Source organism: Ceratotherium simum, chromosome 13, assembly GCF_057802395.1.
Source record: "Ceratotherium simum simum isolate JZ-2026a chromosome 13, ASM5780239v1, whole genome shotgun sequence".
Lineage (NCBI taxonomy): Eukaryota > Metazoa > Chordata > Mammalia > Perissodactyla > Rhinocerotidae > Ceratotherium > Ceratotherium simum.
The window spans coordinates 17,336,331-17,361,056 of record NC_141912.1 but is presented as its reverse complement, the minus strand read 5'-3'; the positions used below and the strand labels follow the sequence as shown (position 1 = coordinate 17,361,056).

General features: G+C 39.0%; 1 protein-coding gene across 2 annotated transcripts in view; it reads right to left on the bottom strand.

Moving 5' to 3' along the window:
* Positions 1–3,491: 3,491 nt before the first annotated feature.
* The window catches only part of RNF144B (ring finger protein 144B), a 158,559-nt gene continuing 137,324 nt past the window's right edge, over positions 3,492–24,726 (bottom strand). For both annotated transcript variants that reach the window (XM_087438071.1, XM_004432087.3), the window contains exons 5-8: positions 13,989–14,193; positions 11,777–11,921; positions 8,298–8,387; positions 3,492–7,134 (exon numbers count right to left, since the gene is read on the bottom strand). In XM_087438071.1, the coding sequence (XP_087294197.1) occupies positions 6,994–7,134; positions 8,298–8,387; positions 11,777–11,921; positions 13,989–14,193 (581 nt within the window). In that variant the 3' untranslated portion in view covers positions 3,492–6,993. The remainder of the gene's footprint in view (positions 7,135–8,297; positions 8,388–11,776; positions 11,922–13,988; positions 14,194–24,726) is intronic.

Below are 24,726 nucleotides of genomic sequence, written 5' to 3'. Positions count from 1 at the left end.
CTTGGCCATGCCAGGCTCAACTGAAACTTGAGATCAACAGTTCCCTTGTAGGAAGCTAGATGTTTCTCTTAATGCTTCCTGGAGTTCGTGATTTCTTCTAGCTGATAGTATCACAATATACTACCGATATATCTGCAAACTGTTTGGCTTCACAGGGCAGGGAAACAGAACCTCGAAAAGTTAAATTTCCTATTGAAAACGACAAACATAAACATGCTCCCATTGCCACTTTAAAATTTAAAATAATGGAAGTCAGACAGGTGCAGTAGAAGAGGAAGTCAAAGAGATCTGAAGTATGAGAAGGACTCGATGTGGCTTGAAGATGGAGGGGGCCACATCAAGGCATGAGAAGGAAGTGGATTCTGACAACCACCAGTGAGCTTAGAAGAGAGCCCTGAGGCTCGAAGGAGAACACACCTGACCAACACCTTCATCTTTAGCCCGGTGAGACCCCAAGCAGAGAACCCGGCTACATCATACCAACCTTCTGATGTACAGAAACTGAGGCTATTAAATGTATTGTTTTAAGCCACTTTTTAAAAAAATGAAAATAATGCAAAGAGGTCCTGGGCTGTCTCATGCAAGATGTGGGTTCAAACCCTAGCTTTGCCACTCACTCACTGCATGACTTTGTGCCACATCCCCTAGCCCCTGAGTCGCATCTCTCATCTGTCAACTGGGGGAGGAGCATATTAACATCCACTTCCTAGAGCAGTGTGCAGAGCAAAAGGATGTCTCTCTGAAACTCCTTTGCACACATTAAGGCATCTCATAAATGTATGTTTTTACAGTAAACCTCCCCCCAAAAATCATTGTGTTGATAAGAATTCTGCATTTCTCTCTCCACATATCCTCCATTTTAATTGAGCATGAAATGAGCTAAATGTTTTGTGAAATATTTGTGAAAAAGCGACATAAAGGAACTTTTAAAATCTAAAAAGACAATATATTTACTGAGGAGGTCATTCCTTCCTCAACACACATTCACAAGCTTGAAATGTATTTTGGGACACCCCCCCCCCCTTAGGCCCCTCTTCTCCTTTGGGAACAGTGTCTGGCTGAAAACTGGTCACCGCCGCTCACAGCTATAGCACACGGTACAGTGGCTCCCTCTCCTCTCATCTCCTAACAAACAACACTTAGAAGATCTTCAACATTCTTGATCTCACCCGATCCTCCTAAGCCTGAGCTAAGATGGATGAAATGACACTGTATGACAAATGGCTGGCCCAGGACCACATCACCAGTCAAGAGCCAAGAAGGCCTGGAACTGAAGCCATCCCATTGCAGAGCTAGGTGTCTCTCCCTCGACCCCACACCACCTGGAGAGGTCACTGAAAGCTTTTTCCGTGCCCAGGGTGACACAAGATTTGCCAACCTTCTCCCCACACTCCGTTCACGTGCTCTTATGATGCCAAAGTCCCAGGGCCAGGCTGGAATTCGGGACACACCACGCAGGGCGGTGTGTGGATTTCTGGACTTGTTTTGCTTTTAAACAAACTGGCTTGGCTTCAAAAAATAAGTCCATGTTGATCAATAATCAGAAGTCTCACAACTCACCTCGAGAAAACCTTCATGTTCTTTTTATTTGAATGTATTCAATAGCATCAATGTTAACCACTTATCCACTCCTCCAAAAAGAAAATATACCCCTGGAATCATGCCAGATCATTAAAGAACCACAAGATAAAATGGCTAACATTAGACTTAATATCCTTCTCATCAAGAGCCTGAATTCTAGCTTTAACACACAAAAAAAGGAAAGCTGATAAAATTGCACTGATAAAATTGAAAAACATAAAGGCAGACAATGAATTCAAAGCACAACTTCTTTATACACCTCAGAAAGTCATTAAGTTCATTATTTAGAGCCTCATTTCTTGCTTTTGAAACTGCCAGTCGATTGATTTATTTAATGAAAGGCCACAAATACAAATTAGTGTACAAGTTAGTAATGCTAATAGGAAAGGGTTTGATCTGAGTTCATCACTTTGAGTCTTGATTGTAAACATTAAAAGGAACCTGTGAGAACGTACTTTGTATTTGTGGGGAAGACGAACACTGGTTTCTGGAGTAAGTATATGGATCCAGGTATAATTCTTGCTGCAATATTAGCAAGTTGGATACACATCACCTAGTTATTTCTCTAATGAATCACTTTCCATCTCCTGCCCTTTTCCTCTAGCTGAACCCCAGGGAGTGACTGGGGTTGATCTCAGGGGGTGACCATCTGCCTTAGGCAAAAAGAATGCTGGCATTCTTTTTCTGGCTGCCACTCATCAGTAGTATGAACCCTAGCAAGGCAAGAACACAAAACCATTGCTTTCTCTATGAAAGGGATCTAATATCTGCTCCATTTATCTCATAGGATTATTCTAAAAAACTCTTTAAAAAGTATATGTAAAAATATACAAACAAAACATAGTATAATTGCTACTAAATTATTTGAAGAAATTCATTTCTTTCTCATAATATAGAGTTGGATACTACCTTTAGAGTCTAAAGAAAAACTAGATTATCTAACAAATGAAAATAATTGAATTACAGAAAAACCTAATTATAATTCTCCAAATTCACTAGGCTCATAATTTACATAGCAATGAGTTTGCTGGTTAGGGCATTGATTAAAATCACTGCTGTATAAAATGGTTCATTCGATAATTCTTTGGGAATGCAAATTCAAGTTCAGCAAACAATAAGTATGCTTCAAAAATGAAATAATGTTGACATTCTAGGAGATGATTAAGCAAATTAAGAAACCACATAACCCTAAAATGTTTTTAAATGATCTTATTGATTTCCTCAAAACTGAATGATTAGAAAATGAAATTTGAATTATAAGTCAATTGTTAACCTTTATACTCAGGTATCACATTAAAAGCACGTAACATTCAATAAAGAGGCATCAACACCAGTACAGGAATGGGATCTTTCAGGTTCGCAGAAACAGAAGTTCTAGTTGTTAGCCAACTTCTGGCACCCAACTTTAGGAGAGTCTTGCCTTGAATGCTAATCAAATGGAAATGACCTTAAGTTAACACTCTAATGTACATCCTTTCTTTAAATATCATAACCAGGAAACATATTCCTCTAACAGACTTTTGGAAGGTCAGAACTGACCTTAGAGAGCACAGAGTCCAACCCTTATTTTACAGAACTAGTGGCTTTGAAGCCTGGCAGCATTTTTTACTAGAATGAGCAAAGATCTAAATTATTGGTTCTTTCTCCAGATAACGATCAACGCCTGTGCACTGGCAGTGTGAAATATCACACACACAGCAAGAAAGTCGGCAACAAGTGAAGGCATTACACTTGCTTCCATTTCTTTTAAGAAACAAGGCAACAAGAGTTACTTCCATACATAGTATTGCAGATTTGGGTACTTTTTGTCAATTCTGAAGCCCAGATTTAATAGCGACTTGGTTGGCTCCTGGATGAAAACATTGAACGCATCTAGAAACGTGCAGCACAACAAAAGTTAACACACTTGATTTCCTGCTCCACATTTATTGGGGATAGAGAGACTACAACAGCTATTTTCCTCTCAAATAATTGGAAAAATATAATACAACAGCAATTTCTTAAATACATAACAAAACTTTCTGGATCATGATTTCAACATGAGATGTAATAGCCTATTAGATATCAATTGTGACAGCTTTATAAAATGTCATTCATCTAAGGCATTCTGAAATTGTCTTTAAAGCTACACATATGTACATGATTCTATATACACAAAGGCATCCATTCCTGAACAGAAAGTCTTTTAGAAGCACTGTGTAGGGAAGGCTAGAGTAATACATATTTAGATTCTGAAGAATGTTTAAGAGACAGTTTGGGGTTGTAAGAAACAGTGATTTACATTCAAATGAACACGTAGATTTTCAAACCTGGATAGGTAAAATTTTTTGATGCAGGCTACAAGAAAATTCACACTGTGAATTACTCCCTTTCCAAAGGCCTCTTTCAAAATAGAGATTTCAAGTCCAAAGCAAACATCCATGGCATGAACAAATAAGATGCCTAAGATTCTAAAATTTGCTTCCATATGGCTCCTCATCTCCCTACCTATTAACGAGAGAAAAATTCCTAGAAGGGGCAATGGCTAGATGCTGTGCCATTACATCCAATAGTGTTTCTGGATGGCGGGTTATTACACCCAGATTACAATTTGGTGAATGATTTCTTATTTCTATTTCGAGTGGACTATACTACTCCAAACGGAAAAAGATTTTTGCCACAACATCCAAACATTATCACGTAGACCTATATTTCTTCCTAGTACGGAAAGAGAATCACTAGGAAAGGATAAAGCTGACAAACAGAGGAAGGAGATAGATTAAACTCTTTCACTGCCCAATTATTCAAAACGAAAACATCAGTTTCTGTTATCAAATTGGTCAGCTCTCTCCTTTATAAACAAAATCTCCAGATCGGCTTGCGTCTCGCCCTCCGATGCACCAGAGATATATCTGGGTTTAACCTACCAACCTGTTCCTGTTGATTCAGACAATCTCACACAGGCCAATTCGTTTAGCTATTTAAGGAAGAAGTCACCATTTTTCAGGCACTTTGCAACATTTAAAAATTTAAATTATTTAAGTTATTTAAAATCTGTTTGACAAACAACCCTCATTCCCTATCCCCCACAAAAAAAGTAGCTAATTCTATTACCGTATGTCTGTGAGAAGACAAGTTCCTTCAGTTTTGCCAAGGAAATAGCAGAGATGTTTTCCTCCACCTTTACTCCAAATTCAGGAGCTCTGCCTCTGATAACACAGTATTTTAGGTTACTTGAAATCAGTCCCTGTTGGAAGATTCTTTGTGAAACCAAGCTTGGAGAGTTTACTAGTGGACAAGCACATTGCCACTACTGACATTCTTGAGAAAAAAATTCAATTTCACTTGAGTTCGTGTGATCCCCTGAGCAGTTAAAAATGCCCTTGACTCTAAGGAGGCAGTGTAAGACAAAGCAAATTATTCAAATATATGTACATTTATATTCACCCTAATATGAAATACATTGATAGAAGAAGGTATTGATTTTTTTTTTAAGAAGTGTTTAGAGTTTCGAAGGAAAATAAAGACACTTAACATTGAGAAATTCCTAATAAATGATTAAAAATGTTTTTGGTTGGTTGTCATTCAAAAGTTTTCCCAGAGTTCTCATCTATGTTCTGTACAAACTGTAAATAAAAATGTACATGACCACTAATGTACTATATATATATATCAGATATCAATATGTACGTGTGAATTAAAGTTCCTTAAATACACACATCCCCACTTAGGATACCTTCCCTGACATAGGTAAAGCATCATTCTTTAATAGTAGGTCCAGGATAGCAGCAATTTAATAATCTAGTTACCCAGTTGCCTCAGAAAATATCATAGGTCCTGATAGTTCCTGATGTGTATCCCTGGCTTCAAGGAGGGCTCTCTATCAACATTTCTATGTTACCATGAAGCACCAAGCTACACCGCTAATGGCAATTATGTAATCCTGTCATTGGAGAAAAAGTTATTGTCTTTTCAAAACTCGTTTCTTCAAAATCTGACTAAAGGTATACGGAAAAGTAAGTCACAACGAGGTGATACAAATCCAAACTACTTAAGATATATAAAGCATTTACATTTTACTTCTTACATATTGTTTGTCGTTGTTTTATCAGTGCCTTGTTCATACAGCAAGTATTCAGATCACCCTAACAGATCCTGAAAGAGCAAGACCAAACTTCACTGAGAGCTGCTCTAAATTGTGTTTTTACAAATCTGAGACAGCTATATCGTACTAAGTATTGTTTTAAAAGTGATGCTTATGAATCTATACTTTTGGGTAAGTTATGAACTTGCAACCAAAATTGACATATATAATATGCAAAAAATCTTTAGGTTGATTTATAATAAACCATATTAGTCACAGAAGGAAGGACAGAATGGCTTTTACGTAAACATTTATTTTGTGTGTCCTGCTGGGTATATCCATGCATGCCCAATGGATAGAAATTCTAGATAGGCAGCAAGTTACATGGATTCTAGATATACATATGGACTTTCCTACTCACTCGGTGTGTACTTTCATGTCCAATTCTAAATCTGTTTGGTGTATGAACACAGAGCTCAAGAAAGGTCCCTGTTATCTATGATGAAGTTTTGAACCTCTGCCACTCTACCCATACTTCATATAAAACAATCTTGTAGACCACAGCTCCTGGCTGTAAGAGAAGAGTTTATCACCTTAAAAAAGTTACATTTGTCAAGGGAGAGATACTAAATCAGACCATATTGTTTTATATGCTGCAACCCTTTTACTGGAAGGGACAACTCCCTCTGCACAGCAGTTTCTCCTGCTTGAAGCTGAGATCACACAAGAAGAAAACCATTGTGTTTCTGCCAAGTCACTGTGGGAATGTTGGGAAAGCACACCCGGTAGCTGGCAGCAGCAGAACCACCATATTGACGCCTAAGATAAGCAGCCTGCTTTATAGCTCTTATGAGAATTTTCCCTTAGACAGTCTTATCTTTCACCTCCTACACGGGAGTTTTCCCCCATGTTTCTCATGGTGGTCAAATCAACACAGAACAGATTTGGCTTCTCAGTTATCATGTATGTTGCCAACCATGGCAACGCATGTATTATGTTGAATATTCACTCAGGCTCCTTGAATTTGGCTGGAAGTTGAACAGTCCAGTGAGATCCTTCAGACGACAAAATGATGAGGTGTTAGTTCCTCCCCAGCATCCCCAAAGCTTCCCAACATGCTCCCGAGACACAGCCTGGACTGTAGAACCCGGTTCTCTTTACACGGGAACACACACACTAGGGCTTGGCCTTTTCTGATGCCGAAGGCAGGCAGGTAAGTTCGAAGTCTGGACACAGAGGCACTTCCAAAGTTTGGCAAAGAGAAGGAGGCAAGTTCAGTCAGTGGGGTTTTATCACTGTGCTGTCTCATATAACCCAGACATGTGGCACATGGACACAAACAGAGATCTTTATGTTGTGGATGGGTCATGCTTTTTCTTCTTGCCCCGACAGGACTTGCAGACACAACAGATTATACACGGGGAAGCCAGGAGCAGCAACGGTGAAGTCACCAAGGCAATGATGCCCAATCCCACAAGAATCCCGACCACCTGGAAATTCAGAGGAAAAGCCTATTTCAGCAGTTAAATCTTCCTATATGTATACTAAGCCATCAGCTATAGACTGAATGTTTGGTCCCTCCAAAATTCATGTGTTGAAACCCTAATCCCCAATATGATGATGTTTGGAAATGGGGGCTTTGGGAGGTAATTAGGACATGAGGGAGACCACATGATGGGATTAGTGCCCTTCTAAGAAGAGACACCAGAGAGCTTGCTTCCTCTCTCTCTGCTCTCTGCCATGTGAGAATGCCATTTGTAAACCAAGAAGACAGTCCTCACTAGAACCCAACCATACTGGCACCCTGATCTTGGACTTCCAGTCTCCAGAACTGTGAGAAATAAATTTCTGTTTTTTAAGCCACCCAGTCTATGATAATTTATTATAGCAGCCTGAACTGACCAAGACACCATCTCAGGCACTTAAAACAGTTACAATTATGGGACCTTTTAGCCAGTGCCCAGCAATGGTCTGAAGTGGATATAAACCAGGGAGATACTAAGGACCAAATCAAAGAAGAGAAGAACAAACTGAATGCTAACTCAGGCTCTGGTGCAGCTCAGCATAACCATGAATTGTTGGTGTTGGCTCTCTCTCTACCTGAGTTTCCTCAACAGTCTCATAGGGATGTTAATAATGATTACTAGGCTATTAACACCGACTCCCTCAAAAGGAACACGGCCTTTAATAAATATGAAACACTATTAAAAATAAACCAGGAGTTCCTTTGAACCTGCCACATAAACATACAATGGCATGTACAGAGGGATCTAAGCCCCAGCAGGGGCTCAAAGGATTTTAGAGCCTTGCCTTTCACAGCAAATAAGCCTTAAAAGGCTTTAGGAAAGTCATTCTACCATTTTTTCAGGAGGAAAGAACATCTGCCTTCATTCTGCAGGTCACTGTTAATTACTTGGCTGCTCTGGTGCCTTGCCACCACCCCCAACCCCACACTTATCCCCAAGGGGATGGTGCTCATGAATTAACTTCAGGCAGTTGCTCCATTACTCTTCCCTAGCCCTGCCCCAGAACTCCCCAGAACCTCCCAGGCTGCGATGGGTAGGTAGGGAATAGAGTGGGGAGGATGAATAGGTGGGCTTTTTAAGCCATCATAAGTCTGGTTTATCTCATGCTCCTTCTAAGGTCAGGGTACCTGTGTTCGGTTCCACATCACTGAGGCTCTCGAGTGGCCGAGCTTATTCCTACACGGCCCTTTGTCATAATGTCTGAGGAAAATGTCATTCTGAAAAACAAAGAGAGAGGTTTTGGTAAACATGCAGTTTTGATTTGAGAGATGGATACTAACCACATCAGATCACCTTAGTGGAAGCAAAGGCTCTGTCTAGTGATATTACTGATGGCCCCTAGGAATTCCCAGCCCGTAATCTTTAGACTATATCTCAGTAGTTTTATAAATCAGAGTGAAAACAGATCATAATCAACGAGACTCTTGATTGAGTCTAAAAAAGATTAATGACCTGACCAATTATCTTCAAAAGGTAGCTCTAGAGGAGGTGCAATATAGAATGAGAGGACCATATGCGAGGCAGCTAAAAGGGTGTTGTAGTAAGCAGGTGAGATAAAATGCCAGTGGCTGAGATGGAGAAGAGGAAAACACAGTGGTGAGATATTAAGAAGGTAACTAACTAGATAGGGAAGCAGGGAGAAGAAATCACAGAGGAGGGGAAAGCCACTGGGTAGAAGGCAGTGACTTGGCTGAGAGAAACGACAACACAGAGATGGAGTTTGTTAGGAAGATGATGACCACAGTTTAGACACGTTGAACTTGACAGAAACTTGAGACACTCAAGCAGTACTGTTCAAAAGGCAGCTGGATTTTGGAAAAGAGACTAGAGAATCAGTGTACTTGGGGTGGAAGAAACCACAGAGGTAGATGAGATTACCCAGGGAGAGAGTATAGACTGAGAAGCAAACAGGCTGTTGAACACAGACATTTACGAATGGGTCAAGGGAGAGCCTGGAAAGGAAACTGAGAAGTGGCCAGAAACATACAAGATAAACCAGAAGAGATGATATCACTGAAACAGAGGTGGTGAAGATGTCAAAGGCAGCAGAGAATCTAGGTAAGATGAGAACTGAAGGATCCATTGGATTTTACCCAAAAGAAATCACTCAAAGCCTTGGAAGAATATGGTTAGGGTCTGACTAGGTGGCAATCTGAGTACACCACAATGATTGGAGGTAAGTAAGTGTCAACAGCTAGAGGTTTTTTCCTCAAAAAAGCATAATCCTTGGCTTCTCAAGGAAGGAGAAAAATAGAATGGTAGAAAGGGGAAAATGTAGGCTTGAGAAAAGTGTTCCTCATTTTTAAATGGGACATAGTTGAATGCATGGATATGTCAGTGAGTAGAGAGTGAAGAGTGGGAGTTGAAGTCACAGGAGAGAGAAGAGATAACTGAAAGGGACACATCTCTGAGGTTCCCAAAGCAGAAGATTAAGAATACCCCATCCTCTGAAACAGGAGAGATGAGGATCAAGGCAGGAACAAACTCAATGCCACAGCAAAACTCAAAATCGCTCTGTTTGGTGTCTGTCTCAGGCTTGGCTTTTGGACAATCACCCTTCTCCTAGACCCATGCTCTAAAACTTTCCTATAAACAAAGATCAACACCACGATCTGGCACAGAACACTTGTCTACAGAAAAACATCATTACCAACAAGCCAATGCCCCTGGGTAAAACTGAGAGAATGAGATCTCTAAAAACAATGACCAAAAATGATGCTGTGTATCCAGCCATTTAACATCTGTACCGTTTCATCTCGAGTACCAGAACAGTACAAGTGACAGAACAATGTGTTCTTTGCAACACCATACCCCAAACATATTGTGGCCAAAGGATATAGAGATCTGGTGCACATATTTACTCCCTTACATTGTGGCTTCCTAAAGAGAACCTCATGGGCTCAACCTCATCGTGGATATGAACACAATTAATATTTTGGTTAAACCTGATGGAAAACAGAAAAGATTTCTTTCATTTGTAAAGCATGAGGGGTGTACAATCAGTCAAATCCTCATCCAGAATATCACTCATGTGGAATCATGAGAGGTCTCAAATATCAAACATAATTGTAATTAAAGGGCTTATGATAAATAAAATTTTTTAAAAAGAATGAAAACATTTCTTTCAACCTGAGCTGTTGAGCTTCCAGAGTCTAAAATGTCAATTTTCTTCTCCCCAATTTATACCTCTTCTTGAAACACTGATATCAAGTTGATTAAGATTCTTACTCATAGATATCACCCTAAACAACCTATCTCATTTTCAGGTAAAAATCAGGCATGTGGTGCCCAGCACACATCCCACGTTAACTGCACGCTCATTCTCTGAGCTAAACGACAATAAAGCACGACACAAATTGTTTATTGAATTGAAGCAAACTAAGCAACTAAAATGAAAAGCTCAGAAAAGAATGGCCACTCAACCATGACTGAGGGCTTACACTGATATGGACATATTTTACAGGTCCAAATTGCCAAAATAGGGGATATCTATAAACAACTTATGCTACCCCAAACTTCAAAACGTTAGAATTGAAAACCATAGAATTCTCACCAATCCTTCACACCACCTTTTAACTCTGAGGTTACCATCAGCCTTAGCACAGGACTGAATGAAAGTGCACCTGAACTTGAGCAGATATGCTTCCTGAATGGTGAAGGAAAAGAATAATTAGACCAGACCCCTTTATCTGGGACAGGGACCCTCACAATACAGTTGCAATACCACTGTCATGCCAATGAACGAGATAATTATTTAAGAGATACCATTGAGTTGAATGGCCTTTTTCTTAAATCCAAAAAGAGGAAAACAACCTAATGGTGATAGGCAGAATAACTGCTCCCCTAAAGATGCCCATGGCCTATTCTCCAGCACTTGTGAATATGTTACCTTACATGGCAAAAGGGATTTTGCAAGTGTGATTAAATTAAGACTCTGAGATGGAGATTATCCTGTATTATCCAGATGGGCCTGATCTAATCACATGGGTCCTTAAAGGCAGAGAAGCTTTCCCGGCTGTGGTTGGAGGGAATGACTCCAGAAGCTATGACTATGGAATAAGGGTCAGAGAGATGTGATGTTGCTGCATTTGAAGATGGAGAAAGGGGCCACAAGCCAAGGAATGTAGGCAGCCTCCAGAAGCTGGAAAAGGCAAAGAAATGGATTCTCCCCTAGAGTCTCCAGAAAGAAAGCAGCCCTGAGGATACCTTGATCTTAACCCAGTGAGACCCATGTCAGACTTCTAATGTACAGAACCAAAGATAATAAATTTGTGTTGTTTTAAGCCACAAGTTTATGGTAAATTGTTATAATAGCAATATAAAACTAATACCCTAATAGTCTTTTACACAACAGAATGAGACAATGTCCGAAAAGCAGAATATGTCCTAAAACAAAAGTCTGCCTTTACAGCTAAGGTGACACACCTAAGGTAATCAAATAGAGATTTTAGGGATATCTAAAGTAGCAGGCTCGGAAAGTCTCATTAAGAAAAATAAATTTCTTTTGCAGGATAAAAATAGGCTCAATGTTTTAAAAGGAAAGCCTGTAGGATACTGGCTGTTGCACAGATCCAGTATGGAGAAGACTCTTCCAAGTGGAACTTACGTCCAGGTTCTGGAGACAGTACCAGCAGAACGTGTGCTTACAGTTCTTGCACATCATCTGAGCACAGCCTTCGTTGCGTTCGATATAAACCCGGCAAACCGGGCATTGCTTAATGGGGGCTTCTGCATCTGTCCCAAAGAGGGCCCTACAAATAAAATGAATGAGAAATTACAGGGTGAGGATTAAGAATGCTGCCTGATTTTTTAAAAAGCTGGGACCACAAGGATGTACACTAACCAGAGCTATAGGAAGAGCGGGCTGAATATAATTAACCAAATAGTTAAATAAGACCCTTCTAGACTCAATTTTATGGTTAACTGAATTCCCAGGGCTCCTGATGGATAGGGGGTGAATTCTTTATTATCTTTGCTTAATTCACTTCTGAGGAAAAGGGTGAGAGTAAAAAACAGAAGAGACACAGATTATTAGTTGTTCAGATAATTCAAAATAAAAAAGAACCTTAATTTATTTATCTTTGGCTTTGAGTGAATAATCTAATTGCATTTTCCACAGCTGATTTAATTCATTGTTTTGCCAAATTATTATTTCATTCCCTGAGCACACACTGTCTGAATAAAAAATGCAAGAAGTCTGCTGTACAGCAAAAAACTAGCTTAGGATCTAAGGGGCGTAGATAATCTAATGATCTGTTCAAATATAGTCATGCGCCAAATAATGACATTTCTGTCAATCACAGATCACCTATACAACGGTGTTTCCACAAGATTAGTGCCAGGTAGCCTAGGTGTGTAGTAGGCTATAACATCTAAGTTTGTGTAAGTACACACTATGATGTTTGCACAACGACAAAATTGCCTAACAACATATTTCTCAGAACGTATTCCCTTCGTTAAGTGAAGCACGACTGTCAACAAATAGAGGAGGTTGGGGGAGTCAGTAATCAATACTTGAAAATAAATGCCCAATATCATCGAAAAGACCTGCTCCAAACAGATGAATAGGCCAGCACAGGCTCACAGCCTAAAGGAGCATAGAAAATAAGTGGAACAAATTGGGGTGGGAGGGAGGGCTACGTGAGCCATAGCACTGGGTTGCACTTTGGCTACTGTTCATCAAAACCACCACCCAGCACACAGAGACTCATGCCTGCAGAGTGTTGTCAAATCTACGATCGGATTTGGTCACAATAACCTTATATAGCAGTGGGACAGTTACTATTTTAATCCCCCCTTTTTATTTCAAAAGGAGAAACAGACTCATAGAGGCTGAGTGACTTGCATGAAGTCACACAGATACCAAGTGGCAATGTCAGAACTCAATCCTCTCTCCTCTGGGATCTTTACATTGTCCTGTGATACCCGAGGACCTTACTGCCACGGCAGTGAAAATGTGGGAGGTACTAGCTAAGAGAGCACGTGCCTGCCATGTGTATTAGATCCTTTTTTTTTCTCTTGATTCGTTTGGTCTGAGATTCAAGCACAGTCTCATAGCCAGGTAGCATTACTGTTCCTGAAAAATGGTTCTACAGACTCTGAGGGCGCTGGTGATTAAGCCAGTTGGACTATAACACTGGTAGTTCTGTTCCTGCTGATGCAGAACAGCCATAGCCTCAAGCAAAGCAAGGGATCAAACACAAAGGTCTCTCACTCTGGCACTGCTGCTGCCATAAAAAACCTCCATACTGAAAGGTATAGAGTTAATTGCGTCTCATCATAACAAAATCTCAACCTTGGCACCATCTTTTCAGAGGATAAAAATATTGAGAGAGAAGCTCTTTTCCTCTAGTACCTATAAATTTATCACTGTACTACACTTAAGCGCTATTGTTCCTATTGCTGTGTTCTCTCTGACATGATTGGCACACCTCACAAGCTGGCAATTTAGTCAGGTAAGAAAATAATTTCTGCACCACTTTGCAAGCAGGAAGAACGAGGTACATCAATGGCAGGCAAATGGTACCTAAGCAAATGGCTGTGGACAAGCCCTGACTTCCTACCAAGAACCAGTGGACTATGCACCTCTCTACATAAAGAGAAATCAAAACTCATAGAAAGTCTAACTTCAGCAGTATCTGGAAGATTCTTTGGGGGTCAATAACTAAAATTCTTTTAGAAATGCTTTTTGATTATTCTTTGAAAGTTCTTCAGGGAAATAACTAATCTCTAAATTCCATCACAAGATAACTTCTTCTCCATGCAACATATTTGGGGTTTCTAAGAAAACTAGCGAATAATTCCAATTCCTTTCTTACCCATGCTCTGTTGGCAGGACGACAGATTGACTATCTCTACAGGAGACCTCTGCATGCCAAGCATCCTTGCAGCACGAGCAGAACTTCAGGTGGCAAGAAGGGCACTCCACCAGCACAGGCTGTCCTGGGTCACTTGATGCAATGGGGCACACTGTCTGACAGTCTGCGACAGGACACCACGTTCGGTAGGGGTCCAGGTGAACTTCTAGAGCACAAAGAAAGAAAATGTGATGGTCTATCTTTCTTTCATTCAAGCTTGAGACTGTCTCCCCTTCATTTATTCTTTTATACGCTAACATTAATGGAAGCTTACTACAACCAACGGTGGTGATTTCTACTGCTGGTCTTCATCAAGTATCCAAACTTACAAGGTCACTCAGCCGTGCCACGTTTCCCAAAGTAGGTACTAAGGGTAGGCTACCATGCCCTTATGAACAGATAAGGAGTGTTCTCACCAACCAAAATTTGCAACTATTTTGGACTATTTCTCACCTGTCAGCACTCATAATAGTGCTGACAAAAATAGTACTGACAAAAAATAGACAAAAGTCTCAAGTCCCTTCTACAATTATTTTGGGTACTGTCTTGAAGGAAAATTTGGCATGAAGGACCTACCACAGCAAAAGAAAAAACATTCACAAAAGATTTTGTCCTTTCAGGCAGTGAGAAATAGATAGTGAGGTTTCTTCTGTTGTTTAGAGGGAAATTAAAGATCAAGGAAGAGGGCCGGCCCCGTGGCTTAGTGGTTAAGTGCGGGCGCTCTGCTACTGACGGCCCGGGTTCGGATCCCGGGCGCGCACCGACGCACCACTTCTCCGGCCATGCTGAGGCCGCGTCCCACATACAGCAACTAGAAGGATGTACAACCATGACATACAACTATCTACTGTGGCATTGAGGGGGAAAAAAAAAGGAGGAGGATTGGCAATAGATGTTAGCTCAGAGACGGTCTTCCTCAGCAAAAAGAGGAGGATTAGCATGGATGTTAGCTCAGAGCTGATCTTCCTCACAAAAAAAAATATATATATCAAGGAAGAATCAAAATAGTTTAGGGACCAAACAGTGTCTGGCATGGTTTGGCGAAGAAGTCAGATTAGCTGTCAATAAATATTCTAGTTAGGGACAATTTACAAAAGACCCACATGCTCTAAACACAAAAGGTAGGAACTTTCACGGACCATAAAATGATAGTCAGTCATACACCACATTGGCTAGATCCATGTGACATACAGCAAAGAAGATAGGGTCGGGGAGTGGACAACTGTCTTTCTATTCAAGTGTTTACAAATCTTGTTCAGCTTTCCATTTTCTATTCAAGAACAGACTCTGTGTTCTTGTCACATAATATGACCTTTAAAGGAACATATCATGTGAAAAATGATGTTATCTGAGGGGTAGAGTAGCCCTTTTTTCTCTGAACCAATGTATTTTGCAAATTTTGAACTGATGAGATTCTAGCCTTAAATCTCCTAAGGCTTGTGATTCTTGGAAATTTCTACGCAGGAGGCAAATAAACCCAAAGGGTGATGCAAAAAGGAAATGAAGGTATTTAGTATGAGCTTAGTTTTAAAGGTAATAATTTTACAAATTCAATATCAGGAGAAAAAAGTCTGAAATGTTCCAGGAAATACGGTCTCCATTAGTCTCTTACTTAGAAAATGCAACCACTGGATCTATGCTTGTTATAGGTTTTCATTCATAAAGAGCATCCTTAAACATATCGTCTTATCTAATCATTTGGGGGGGGTAGGGGGTGGGTAATGATGGGCCAAATATAATCAGAAAAGGGAAGCATATGACTCATAGACCCTCAGACCCCAAGAGAGATGGACCCTCTAAGATCCCTAAAAAGTTGGGAAGGCTGGTTAGAAAGTCAAGGGGACAGTGACACACACATGCCCCAAAGTCTTGACCTTTTATTTCCACCATTTATATTTCTTCTGAATTCTTATAACTGCTTCATAAATACTAAGCCCAAAGATAAGAAGGCTGGTATGCTACTTAGAGCCAAGGACTCCATCAAATATCTACTTACTATCCATTCTACATCACAGGTGTTTTAAAAGTTTGATGATAAAGAAGGAAAAGGAAAGGAAAGACACATATTCTAGTTAAAATTTATGGCATCACTACTGATCACCTTAAAAAGATGCATGGATGCAACTTGTCCTCATAACTCGAATCAATTAAAATTATTTGGTAGATGTTCTGACTTGCTTGTTTCTACCAACCTACTATTTCAGGTATCTGGGATGGCACAATAGATGCAGAAACAATAAATATGGGAGCAACTATAGATTTTGATGAACTCCTATAAAGAAAGGACCTTAGTATGCAGTGCAGCTAGAACACACAGTCCAATACAAAAGCAAGCGAAGAGTCTGAGCCACAGAAAACAGTGATCTGAATTTTTCTCCACTATGACAGTACATAAATGACCATGCATAGGAGAGTGGAGGAAGGCACAGAAAGGAGACATTATAGCTTCCTATTTATTTTTTTCATTAGAAGGCTTATTCTTTAGGGATAGCTTATAGAACTTAACTAACACCAAAAGTGGAGTTACTACAAGATAGATTTTGACTCTATCCAGAAATGAAATTGGCTACTCTAGCCAACTCTACAGTATCTACTCAATAACTATCCCAACCCATTTCAACCCTTCTTGCTGAGAACACTTGTCTATCTCTACAGAGGCAGAGTATTCCAGAGATTTGCTTTCTCAGCCTTCCTTGCAGCTAAGGCTTGGGCATGTCACATAATTCTGGCCAATGGGAGGTAAGAGAAGGTCCACCAAGGGGCTTCTGGGACAAGATCTCCTCCTTGATACCGGGAAGAGTCACCCTTCAGTATGCCTGCCTCTGAACACAGCTGTATGGAGTTATGATGCTTGGGCCATGACAACAATCCTGGAACTCTGAGTGAAAGCTAAGTGAGTTAGACAAGTTGAGCTGCTAAATCAACCAAACCTGCGACAGCCTACCCTTGGACTTCCTGTGTGAGAGGTAATTCAAGGCCCTTGCTGTGTAAGCCACTTTTAGTCAGGCACTCTGTTCCTTGCAGCTGAAAGCATCTTAACTGATAAGTAATAGTGAGCAAATACCTAGTTCAAACAAGGATAGTTCCTCCCATGTGGCAGATATTTTATAAAGGGGATTAAAGCTTCATGTCCAAGAGGACCTTGAAAGTTTCTTCCAACCCAATGATTTTATCATTCTATTCTAAACCCATGAGGTACATGGAAACGTATGTATGTAAATAGAAATAAAATATATACTGTATACATTAGCCTATAGAAAACCTTATCTACCATAATAAAAATTTATTTTTATTATTTATTAACTTTTTTAAAAAGTTAACACACTCTGCCAGATTGATAAGGTTTTTATGTAGGTTAGTAGACAAATAATGTACAATTCATATAGTTGAACACAAGGGAACTTTTTAAAAAATAAGGTAAATCAATGTGACAATATGGAAAGATCTCTAAGATATATTGCTAAGTCAAAAAAGTAGATTGAAGAAGAGTAAAAATGAACTATGTTTATAAAAGTATGTATATATAGAAATATGTTTTAACATCTCCAGAAGAATATCTAAGAAACATAACAACAGTTACCCTTAAGTAAAGGGAAGAGAGGTTGGGGGAAGAGGCAAAGATTCGCTTTATTACTAAACTTGAATTTAAAAAAACAGGACCAATACAACTTTTATAATTTTTAAAAGGTAGTTTAAAAAGGCTACTTTCAATCTGGCATATGAACAACAGACTAATAAAATAATTCTGGAACTAAGCTGTCCCCTGGAAAATTGTTTACTTTTTATAACATTGAAATATACCCAAAATTCCTCTGTTTCACCTTCTTCTCCATATATACAATTCTCATTCTATGCTTTTCCTTCCCTCTAAAAATCCCCTCTCATCTTTACGACGTCATAGCCTATTTATCCATTCTTAAAGGACCTACTTCTACGTGCTTGTCTTAATTTTGGTGTCACAGAATCCTCATCTTGTTCATTGCTGTTCTCTAGTCATTTCTAGAGAAAGATAGCCTTTCTCTCTTTAGATTGTAGGCATGGGCTATTTCTTATTCTATTTGTGTGCTCCAATTTACCTGACACAGTGATGGGATGTTACCTATTAATTTAAACCAGTAATTCTTGGGTTTTTCAAAAGCATAGATATACTCCTCTGCAAACAATTAACTTATAATAATACCATCTTGAATTGCCTTGCACTGGAATTTATTTTCCATTCTCTTCTAGTACACTCATCAACAGAGGTGCATAGCACACTAAAATCGTCCAATATCAGTCCTGGTGTTGAAAGTATGTTACGATCTATATTAGACCATACATCTCCACCCACGTCAGTCAGGGGCTCTCTACATTTGGAAAGATGTTGACACGGCAAAACACGAAACTTTACATATAGCACTTCCAAAATTATAACTTCCCCTTTATCCACACAGAGGGTCAGGGGAGAAAACAAAGATCAGATATCTACCAATTTAAACCAATTACTTCTCTCAAACAGAGCACCCTTCTCCCATCAGCCCCCTTTTTACATAATTTAAATTTAAAAAAAGCACTGCTAGTTAGAATCTGACACAATTAAAGCCTAGAGAAATGTCCATCAATACGAGGCACTCAGAGGAGCAACACAATATCATTTGTTTATGTAAATGTTGGCTTCTGGGTTCAGATTTTTGTTGTTGCTGAGGAAGATTCGCCTGAGCTAACATCTGTGCCAGTCTTCCTCTTTTTTGTATGTGGACGCCACCACAGCACGGCCGCTGACTAGTGGTGTAGGTCCATGCCTGGGAACCAAACCCAGGCCACCAGAGCGGAGCATGCTGAACTTTACCGCGAGGCCACAGGGCTGGCCCCCCGGCACAGATGCTTTTTACACAGGTTCTTGAGATTGTCCTACGGCTTTTCAATACTGCTCTGGTTATGTAAGATACTTGCCAAAGCTGTGCCATCGTCTTCCTGAGAAACCATTGACGCAGAGTAAATAACTTTTCTGGGGAAAAGAGACAAACCTAGCCAAATTCCAGAAAGTCCTCCCAGCTTTATATTTCTACGTTAAAGTAAGGAGCAGAGTAAGTTAACAAGGAGTTAAGGTGGAACATTCAAAAGTATAGTGACTCAATTTCTCTTACTGGAGATAGAGACAAGACTAAAGAGATTTACCCCTTGTCGTCAAATGACCACACACAGGTCTTCTACAGAAATTCATGAAGGACATTTTTGAATGAGAAGAAAAGATATATTGGTGCCTCTGGGCCTAAAGGCACAGAGAATACTTACATGTTTTTCTCTCTGCCTTCTCTATTTTTGATTCATGACAGAGACACTTCAGCTCAAGTGTCCACTTTCTACTCTTTCAACTGGGTTAGAATGGCTAGAGATAAGCCTTTGGGATTGTTACATTTGTGAGAACCAGATAACGTTGAGCAAACACTAGTTCTGCTTTTGATAGTTATTTATAGCTCTACATTTTTAGAAATCACATTTAAGTCTATAGGTTAGAACTATGTATAAGTAGCCAATCTACACATGATTTTGATCTGAAAGAGTCAAATTTACAAGGAACTAAGTGAGCAGAGGGAAGAGTCATAGGAGATAAAATGGTAACAATAGTCAAGGCCTGATCACAGATTATGAGGATAAAGCCAAAGCATGATGAGAAGCCATTGGAGGGGAGAGCCATTTTGATCAGCAGGGTGCCATGAGATGATTGCCATTTTTAGAAGATTACCCTGGCTATTGTAGGAAAAACAGATGGTATTGGAACAAAGTAGCAGCAGAGAGATGGATTAGGAGGCTATTGTAGTGGTCTAACCCAAGATATGCACTGGATTATAGGTTAGAAATAGAAGCACTAAAAATTTGGAGCATATTTTGAAGGTGAAACTATCAAGATTTCCTAGTAGAGATGCAGCTGGATGCAGTCATCCCAGTTGACAACCACTGACCTAGAAAGATGCCTGGAACATGGTATTCATTGAATAAATGAATGAAGCCACATAACAGAAGTGTAAGAAATAGTATCTGTAGATCAATTCCCTATGGTAATAAAAGATAATGATAGCATATATGGCAAGGTTCCATACTGTTCAGTCCTGCATTCAGATATTTCTGAAGAACAGAAACAACTGTCCAGAGAGATTTTTGCACAGGGCATATTGGGGTCTCTTGGAGAAGGGCTTCCTCCATTGGAACAGGGATCCAGACATACAAGTCTGGCCAGTTACACTGAAAAGGTATCTGAGCACAGCACGGCATCTGCCCTTCAGATTACCCTTCAGCCCAGCTCCTAGAAGAGCAGCTACAAATAAAAGTTAATAGAAGCTAAAAGACTTATTTTTTAAAAATTATTATAATTCCAATATGCCATTCAGAGCACAATTTTGCTTTATATACCTCAAGTAACAGAGTGTACCACAAGTGGGGCCAAGAGGCCAGATCAGTAGAAAACGAAAAAACGCTGAAGGGGCATCAGACATTGGCAACCCTGGCAGCTAACAGGACTTTCCAGAACCCAAGCCAAAGAGGAACAGATTGATGGACACCAGGTGGTAGCCACATCGCGATCACATGAGCAAGAGCCATCTTCTCCACTCTCTCCTCCACACCATCCATCTGAGAGGAGTTTGAGGGGAAAGGGGGTCCCACAGGGTTATTGGCAGACGTTTTAAAACATTTATTATTATTATTATTATTATTATTATTATTATTATTATTATTATTATTATGAATTCAATTCTATCTCCTGGTTTTTGGCCCAGGAAACACAGTAATTATGGAGATAAACAAAAAGCACAATTATCCAAAATGTTTAAGGTTTATTTTCTTCTCCCTTCAAATTTCTTTTCCAAAGTTGGAAAAAAATAAACTAATGCATATTCAACTATTTCTTCTGCATAGGCAGTAACGAAAGTGTCACGCAGCTTTGAGATGAAAAGTTGAGAAAACCAGAAAAAGAGAAACCAGGGATCTGTGTAAATCAGCCCCCAACTAATAGTGTCCCCAACACTTTAATATGAACATGATTTAGGAGTGACTGATTGTAACATACTTACATCAGAGACAGACAAATTCATACTTGAACTGGAATTTACTTATGAAAATGAGAATTGATTACTGAAGTCAAGCCCCATGACTATTTGACCTTAAGACTCTGCTTGTTCATATAAATTTTGCAAGGCAGGAAACGCCATTTAAAACTATTTTCTACTTCTGACAATTATTGGGAAATAGAAATATTGTAAGAGTATAAAACTGCCACGAGACCTAAAGACCATGTTTGACTCCAGTGATTGTTTTCAGTTTTCAAAAACTGAACTCAAGAACCTTGGTTTTCCCACCTGGAACTATCAGCATTAGATATGTAGAGTTTGCTTTTTATTCTCTTGTATATTCTCTCAACTGACACGAGTATTTTTCTGCCATTCTCTACCATTGTGAGGCTGTGCCAAAAAAGACATCACATGAATTTTTATTATTGAAGGAAACACCATGCACCCAACCTAATTTAATTATCAACTGAAATAAATCAAATTGTTTCAACTTTTATGACCCATTGCATTTTTAGTTATGCCAAAGTGAACTTGCTTTCTGATATCTCAAAGAACAAAGGTCTTCCGCACATAGTTAAAATGCAATTAAACTAATCTGATCGGAATTAACACCTGCTACAGTAAATGTACTCAAACAGAGGTGGCCATTGGCAGAGGGGTTGCTTTCAAGATAGTTGAAGAGAACCACAGAATTTCAAATTTGGAAACAACTCTCCAGGTTATCTAGTCTAACACTGTTATATTAAGACCTACAGAAGTTAGGAGTTTGCATAATTCATGGTTAATAAGTATATAATGGGATCAGGCCTTTTTACTCCTAGAACACCATTCTCTATGTAGAAACATAGTCATATTATTAAATAGATTTTAAGTCCCTCTATCATCATGGGAACCTTTTCTCTTTAAAGCAGCAACTTTGAATGCTCCATTTCAGCAAGTCAGGATCTCTTTGGAGGTGGTCAGAGAAGGTGGATTCATGGTTAGAGTAAGAGTGTACTGTGAGGGAAACTGATATGACGGGTGGTGTAAGGAATTAGCATTGATTATCAAGTTTCTACACAACTCTCTAGAATCTAGGACAATAAGGATGGAAACATGCTGGAAAAAAATTGGATTAAGATGAAAAGAAAGCAAAAATGATATTATTGTAGTATATATTCAGTCCAAGGTATGATCTGGATCCTGGAAGATGCTTTCTTGGTATAGTTTAGAAAACAGGGGAGAAGATTTGGTGGTGGTAGTGATGAGTAACAACAACAACAACAATAATAATGGCAGTAATAATTTATTGAATGCACACTGTGACAGACACACTACAAACTCATTTATTCTCTACTAGAGCCTTAGGATAATCATTCCATTATTTACCCATTTTACAGATGAGGAAATGGAAGAGTACAGGGAAAGGGAAACACTTAACATTGTGCCTCTCATTCAGGTCTTCTTTAGAAATCTCACCCTACCTGCTAATAAATGTCTTTTCTTGCAGATACTTTAGTTTTTCAGAGGAAAGCTGAAACACCTAGGGGGTGTTGTTTTAGATTTAAAACTGATCAACAAGAAAGAACTGGATGGTAAAGTAGAGGAAGCGTGAAGTGGAGAAAGTGTTATCATGTGAAAGCACAGAATAGCTTAGGAAGGAAACCCTAGACTTAGTCACACATTTACCACAAAACACCAGAAAAGCAGGCTCAAAAAGAAAACACACACACACAGAGATGATAAGAATGGGGCTTGTGAGCAGAAACTATGAAAAGGAAGATGACTAATGAGAGATGGAGGTGTTAAAAAATAAAACTGAACTGACAATAAGGTGATGAAGTATCACCCAGTCTTACAAAGAAAAAACACTAAAAGAAACCAAATAACTATACAAGGAGCTCTGGTGAGATAAAACCTGAATGATCAGACACAAAAGATGGGGTGGGAGCATTTTATCAAGGACAAATAAAAGGCAAGATAAAACTCGCAGAGCCATCTCATAAACGTTAAGACTCAAAATGAAAAAAGGCTTGTGAAAAACGCTGAGAACAAAAGGGCTTTCAAAGAAAGATGGAACCATAGCTCGAAGCAGCATCTGGAACTGCACCTGGGACATAACAGATACTCAGTACATAAATAAGTACATACTGAATACACGAGTGAATGCAGTAGGATTAACAGATAACAACAGGAGAACAAATTCCTTTTTTACTTCACTTTTTTATGAAGGAGAACACTATGGCTCTTAAACCATTTGTAAGAGTTTCTAATCACTATATGATAATACAAATATCCAAGAACAGCCACGTGAACCTACCAAGGAACTGAAGCAACTTGCAGTTACAATAAGTAAAACAGGGTCACACAAAATAGGAAAAGTGCTGAAAGACTAGAAATGGATAATCTTAACCCAATTTTTTAAAAAACTATTTTGAAAAAGTAGATTCTAGAAATAAGAGGCAATCAAAAATCTAGCATTAATCATCAGGCATGTGCTTTGAGAACCAGTAGAAAGTAAAGCAGTAATCACGAACACATGCCCAACTTAGCATTTCCTTTTCTCTGTTAATACTGGAAGACAGACACAGAAAAGGAAAGCCACAAACACAGTAGTAGCCAATGGAAAAGTCACAGATGGATGGAAAGTAGATTCACAGAATAACCAGTCAATGCCAAATGGTACTTCTCTGCTTTCTGTAAACAGAGTGATGATTTGGGCCCATTTCTATTCAAAAGGTTTTTTCCCTACAAAGACTTGGATGAAAACAAAGACATAAAAGGCAAGCTAATCATATACGTAACATAAAGCAGAGGACAATTAAAACACTGGATGACAAACTAAAAACTAAGAAGAGAACTTGGTAGGCAATAAGAATTGGACAAAACAAAGGATAATTTTTATAACTAAGATAGAGGGCTGCCACTAATCTGATTCTACATTTTTTCAGAGGAACAACAATCTCTACAATTCTATCTCAGAGCCCAAGCCGACGAGTTTTACTTTCCACCAGTTAGTCATTTAATCCATTCACAATACTAGTATTTAATGCATCCCAAGATCCCCTTCTAAAGAGTTCCACATAAAATATTTTCTTGGCATAGACCTCAAAGTCACCTAGCTGGTAAACCTTGAAGTAAATATGTAGTCTATTATGTAAATATGAGGTATACAGTTTAGATAAATATTATTCCAATCAGTAAATTCCATTATGTAGCACTGTATTAACTTAAACTTACTCTTACTTGGAATGTCTATTTGCAAAAAATAATTATTTGTAATGGATGATAATAAAGAATTGCATAATTACAAATTCCAAAATCACCTAAGATTAAAATGTCTCTGGGCTTCAGTTTCTTTTTTATAAAATGAGGGAGTTGAACCAAATGGTCACAAGATTTAACATACTTCCCAATTTAACACACTTCCCTACATTACAATAGTAAAAATATATAATTAAATGTAAATTTAAATTACAGAGATTTACATTTTGGCAGTTCCTCAAAAACTAAACAGAGAACTACCACATGACCCAGCAATTCGACTTCTGGTTATATATCCAAAAGAAGTGAAAGCAGGGACTCGAACAGATACTTGTACCCCAATGTTTGTTGCAGCATTATTCACAATAGCCAAAAGGTAGAAACAGCCCAAGTATCCATCATCAAAGAAA